Source organism: Seriola lalandi, unplaced genomic scaffold, assembly GCF_002814215.2.
Source record: "Seriola lalandi dorsalis isolate HSWRI2012SDOR001 ecotype SW California unplaced genomic scaffold, Sedor1 jcf7180002054913, whole genome shotgun sequence".
NCBI classification, from domain to species: Eukaryota; Metazoa; Chordata; class Actinopteri; order Carangiformes; family Carangidae; genus Seriola; species Seriola lalandi.
This window is the reverse complement of record NW_019525465.1, coordinates 64711-70792: the sequence shown is the minus strand read 5'-3', so window position 1 is coordinate 70792 and position 6082 is coordinate 64711. Positions and strand designations below refer to the sequence as shown.

The window sequence follows — 6082 nt, the reverse complement described above, 5'->3', positions numbered from 1 at the left end:
AAAAAAATGTCATAGTATAGCATGGCATAAAAACTAAAAATAAAGTCAACTTCATAAAAATGATGTGTGTTTCAGGTCCTAACAAGCACCAGTCGGCGGTGACATGCCTGCAGTTCTGCCGAGGTCTGGTCCTGTCCAGCTCCGATGATGGGACGGTCAAACTATGGGACCTGAGGACTGGGGCCTGGGTGAGGGACGTGGTGGCGCTGCAGAGCCGGGGATCAGGTGAGGACGCCGCACCAACATCACACCCACGAATAGCGTGCATGGCAGCACGGTCACTTCAAACAGGAGATAATAATGAAAAATTATTTTAGTGTTGTGAGCATCAGTTAACTCAGATAAAATAAAACATTAAGCGTTGACAAAGGATTCATTGGCACAGAGGTTTTTGCTTTACCACTTATCACACTTCTTCATTTTTCTCAACAGGTGGTGTGGTGTGGCGAATCAGGGCGTCCGACACTCGGCTGGTGTGCGCTGCCGGCAGCAGGAACGGGACAGAGGAAACCAAACTGCTGGTGCTTGACTTCGACCTGGACGACAAGAAGAAAGAGACGGACTGAAGCGGGAGGGGAGGGGGCGACGTGACGTCGTCAAGTAGAAACAAAAGAGCAGCAGACAACAGCCACACAAACAGACAGGTATGAATGTTGCAACACGTCCTGATTGGCTGGCTGAGACAGGTGAACAAGATATCTGCTGCAGCCTGGGAAAAACCAACAAGGACGGGCCACTAAAAACCTGGTGGGACGACCTCAGCCTTGCGGGAGATGCGGCGACAGATGAATGTTTGACGCCGTGACGGACAAAAACATGGATGTAAACGGCTTCTACGACAAGGAACGAATGTCCGATGGACAGATGTCTTCAACAAACGTGGACAAATCCTAAGACATTATGATGGTGGTTGAATGTAACCAAATTGGGGGGGGGGTGGGGGGGTCGAGGGCATTGAGGGCATTGACTTTTATTGCTGCTGAACCAATGAGGACGTCGCTGTTTAAACCAACCAATCCAAATGAACCAAATCTCAATGGCTGGAGACACACGGGCGACTTTTAAAGACGACGTTGAAATGAATGTGAACAGTCGACACAACCTCATATTTAGTCAGTATTGTTTTCGTACCAGCAGCCGTTTTATCAGAGTGTTTGTTTCTCCGTTGCCTCTGAACGTAGCTCGAGTGTCTCGGCCCTGCAGTACTGTAACATGTAGAGGGAGCTGTTGCTTCAGCTGGGGAATTTTGGGGAATAAAAGTTGTTGTTTTTTTCCATCCAGAAAAGAGGGAGGACTAAACGACAAACCTGTGTAATCCAGCTACAGCCGGAGCCTCACATCTTCAACAGTCCAAACACCTGAAACGTGACACAATAATATTCAGTCAGATATGAAAAAGAAAAGGAGGAAACTGAATCTTATGAGCAACTACTTTGTAAATACACTGAATTTATAGCATTAAAATATTTAAACACACACAGTTTATGTGGTTTGAAATTTCCACAGGGTAATGCTAATTTTTAAAAAATGTCACAGTTTATAAAGAATGTGTTTTGTCCCTTCTTTGCTTCCATAGACACCTGTGAGTTTCACTCAGTAAATCCTTCTCTGAATGGTCACTTCACATGTTTTCATCAGCTCATGAAATATTAAAAAAGAAAGAAATAATTAAAAAAAACAACTCTTACCAGATATTAATCTGATCAGCTGCCGTTGCCAGGCAACACCTCCAGCCAATAAGCAGAGATCTGGGCGATATTTCCCCCAGCAACAAGTGGTATTTCAGGCGGTGTCTTTCTGGGAAACTTGACCTTTGCAGGTGTGAGGCTGCGGCGCGCTGGCGCTGTCCTGATCCTGTAATCATGTAAATGACTGTAAATACAAAGAGGATGTAAATATTCAGCTTTTTATAAGACGAAAACAGAAAATATTGTCACGGTGGAATGAGAGAAGAACAGGATGGATGGATGAATATGGATCAATAAAGATGAGTTTTATAAAAACAGAGTGGTTGACTTGTTCATTCTCACAAACTCAGATTATTAAAGTTGAAGTTTTAAAATGTTTTGAACGTGACTGTTGTTAAACATTCCCTCTGCAGGAGCAGATATTAAAGACAAGATATTAACACAGAGCTTTCCCTGTTTGTCTCTGAAGTTTCACCTTGATAAACTTTTAGGACTGAAATTTAAATCCTAAACACAGATCTATAGAGAAGGAAAAGCTACAGTCACAAACATATTAAGCCTTTTCCTGAACGCAGTTTGTTAGCCATGCTAAACTACCACTAAATGAAAATATCTCAACAGCTTTTTGATGCCATGAAATCTGTGACATTGGCTCAGCAGAGATTGTTTTTCTGTGAAATTTGGCAGTTAAAAGTTTTACAGTTTATCCAGTTTATAAAGTCTGTGAATATTGATAGAGACGTTTCCCACCAGCATTATACAATCATTTATTAATGTTATTTTACCTCTGAACTGAAAAACCTCCTGCACTCAAAGTGCATCATTTTATCTCATCTTACATCTGTTACTTGTTCTTATGTATGTGGTTTTATTACATCAAATAATCAGTAATTATTATTTCATATTTATGATTAATCTGCTCTTTCCCTGCTATTATGCAGATTTGAGAAATAAATTATTGATAAAAATATCAGAATAAGTGTTTGAGTGTCGGTGATGACTGTGACTTTAAAGATTAAGGGTGACGCTTTATTTTACGAGTCTGTAATTTCCTAATAATGTCCTGGAAAGAATGAAGTAATTTGGTACTAATGAGGAAATACAGACTGTGTTCAATTAGTAAACTGCTAAGTAATTAATTTAATTGCTCTCATAACATTGGGAATCCTTTCATCAGTGCACACATGAACATGCAAAGTGTGAAATTAGTAAAGACACATTTTAAACATGTCGAAAATAACATTTGGATTAATAAATTATTAATGAATGAATATTTATTTCGGTCTTTAAAAGGAAGCACACGGGAAACTTCAGACCCATAAAATTAAATCGTCTCTGAAATGTTTTTTTTTAAATCAAAGAACCTAAAAGTCTGGTGCAGAGGAAGAAGAATACCGTCAACCTCAACCAGACACGTTTCCTTTGAGCAAGGCAGCGAGCGAACGCTGCAGCTGCTCAGCAGAATCTGTGTGAATGTAAATCATAGTGAAGCTCCCTGGAGAAACACAAGTTAAAAAGGGAAAAAAAAACACTCACTGCAGTCACACCGTGTGTGTATCCAGCCTGTTTGGCCCAGAAAAACGGATGGGATGGTTGTTGCTGTGGTAACGATGCCGGCGGCAGCGCAACCAAGCGTCAGAGGCGATGATGATTTTCCACTCAAAAACCTGCAAACTGTCCTTCAGCGGACGACCGGGGACGTTCAGGCTCTGCACAGAGAGAGAGAGAGAGACAGAGAGAGAGAGGACAACTTTGTTAAGTGGGGAAATTTAGCAAATTCAGGTGATTCATTTTAGTAGATGTTGTTAAACTTCTGTTTTTGGAGCTAAATGTCTCTGTCCACTGAAGAATCCTTCACAATCAGCCACAACAATAAAAGTCTTACATAAAAAAAAAACCTTTCTGTGTTTCATTTTTCCTTTAACTGAGACGGAAGTGGAACTTTAAACCTTCAGCTTCCTACACGTCTCCGTCGTCGGTGCAGAGCTTTGTGTTTCTGCACGTGGGAGTTGGTGGCGATAACATTACGCAACAAAACTGGCCTGAACATCAAGGAGAAGTGAACGGAGACGTGTAGGAGGTGATTTTATATTTCTCCGTATTTCTCTCATTGATAAAAGTAATAATAAATGTTCAGTCTGTTTGTGTTACACAGATCTGGGTTGTTTTTCCTCCTGCAGCTGCATCAAAGTGGAAACAGTCTGATTTTATGGGTTTTCTATTTTTATGACCTCAAGGCAATAAAAGGAGCAAAATGTGAAAGTGAGTGTAGAGTTCGATATGTAGCCTGCATCTAACACGTCTTTAAACTCTGAAAGAACATATTCAATAAACTCAGTCAATGAAACAAACAGAAACTGGAGCTGAGCTACTGAGGAGGAAAGGTACACTGGGGTGGGGGCCGAATAAAAAATAATGTAAGGAAAAAGTAAAGAAAGGAAAAAAATACAGGGAAAGAGGTGAAAGCAAAAGGAAGAAGGGAAGGCGATGTACAGAAGGAGAGAACAGGAAGGAAAGGATGTGAGGGAAGGAAAGAGGGAACAAGGAATAAACACACACAGTGTACAGTGACTGCTTCACCCAACTTCCCTTGACATTACCTCTGTATGTGTGTGTGTGTGTGTGTGTAGTTTAACCGCAGGTAAGCAGCTGAAAAACACCTCTCATCCATTACCCATGAGGCTTTGCAGCTTGTTGACAGCACAATGGTTAGTCCCCTCAGGGCCAGATGTAACACACACACACACACACACACACACACACACACACACGGATAGTGAAGCATGATGAACTTTAGTATTTTTATTTTTTCTGAGCTGCGGTTCATATTCATATCAGATTTTATATTTAACATTTATTTTTAAATGTTTTTGGGTCGAATTTTGACGTTTTTGAATAAATAAACATTTATCATGCTTTTTATTTAATATTTATTTTAGTTAAGACTTGGCTTTGAGGTCAGAATCTGGTTTATGTTCAAGTTGGGGATTAGAAAACGTCAGTGAAGGTCCTCACATGTATACCAATACAAGTGTGTGTGTGTAAGCTATTAAAGTAATTGCTCTGAGCAGCAAATAAAGCAGAGGAACAACAGGCTGGTTTCATCTCACTAAAAGCAAACACACACACACACACACACCTGTAGTGGACAAAATAACAGGAACACCCAACAACACACTGACTCTGTCCACAGTCTTTGTCAAACACAAACATCACAGTGTTCAGAGTGGAGTGTGTTGCAGGGCTGTTGCATTAGATTCTGCAAGTGTTCATATTGTGTTTGTGTCTTTCTGATGTGTGTGTGTGTGTGTGTGTGTGTGTGCTTTCAGCTTGAAGCGAGGAAGGAGATGAAACAGGTCTTCACTTTTTCCTGACAAAACACAAACACACACACACAAACACACACAGCTACAGGCTGAACATACATAATCAATCAACTAGACTAGAAAAATAAAACGTAGGTTATCAGAGGTGAATAAGAAGCTGATTCTTCGTAGCAATAACCTGCACAGTACTAACTCTTACATTATTTATTGAGAGTAATAACTGACATAGAAATAAACAACTTTAAATATGCTAATATAAAATAATATCATTAGACAGCTGCTAATTGTAACTTCAATAGTTTTGTGACGCTTTTAGTCATTTATCGTCTTTTTGTGGCATTGAATTATTTATCTGACTTTGTGTCTCTGATTTGTCATTTTAAATCTCTTGAGTCATTTTACGTCTTTTTGTCTCTATATACAGAAGTGATTTTGCATTTTTATTTGTCGTTTCATGTATTTGTGGTTATTTTGTATCTTAGGTCACTTTTCTGATCTTTTCGTGTCTGTTTTTTCGCTGCGTGATTGACTGAGGATCTGGTCCGGGGGTCTGTAACCATCAGGTCCACACTCCTCTGGTCCCCAGAGAAACACGAGCGTCAGACCAACCAAGCAGCAGTGACGGTCAGTGGTGGAGCAGGCTGCTGCAGTGGAGCGTGTGGATGATTAAAATGCCTAATAAAGTCCGGAAAAAGCTCTCAGCCTAAGTAGCAGACAGTAAAACACCACATCAAAACATCAGGCTGGGGCTCATTAACGTGTGTGTGTGTGTGTGTGTGAGAGAGGGTAAATACACTGGCAAGCATCAAAGTGTTTTGGTGAATGCTTGTTTTTCTATTGGTGTAAATCTGTTTGTGTGTTTCCTTATGTTTATCTATGTGTGTGTGTGTTTGTTTGTGCTTCTATCTTTGTGAGGACATTACTGCACTGTGAAGACGTCTTGACCATTTGAAGGCTCGGGGGCAGAGACTGCATTATGTTGATGACGGTCCTCACAAGTATAGAAAGACAAACGTGTGTGTGTGTGTGTGTGTGTGTGTGTTTGCAGCAAGTGCACAGTGAATAACT

At 40.5% G+C, this 6082-nt stretch overlaps 1 protein-coding gene across 2 annotated transcripts in view; it reads left to right on the top strand.

Annotated features, from left to right (window-relative positions):
• Nucleotides 1-2005, top strand: part of LOC111673191 (F-box/WD repeat-containing protein 7-like) — a 39214-nt gene extending 37209 nt beyond the window's left edge. For both annotated transcript variants that reach the window (XM_087169771.1, XM_023430870.2), the window contains 2 exons: nucleotides 76-225; nucleotides 433-2005. In XM_087169771.1, coding sequence (XP_087025897.1) covers nucleotides 76-225; nucleotides 433-566 — 284 coding nt within the window. In that variant the 3' untranslated portion in view covers nucleotides 567-2005. The remainder of the gene's footprint in view (nucleotides 1-75; nucleotides 226-432) is intronic.
• The last annotated feature ends 4077 nt before the right edge of the window (nucleotides 2006-6082 follow it).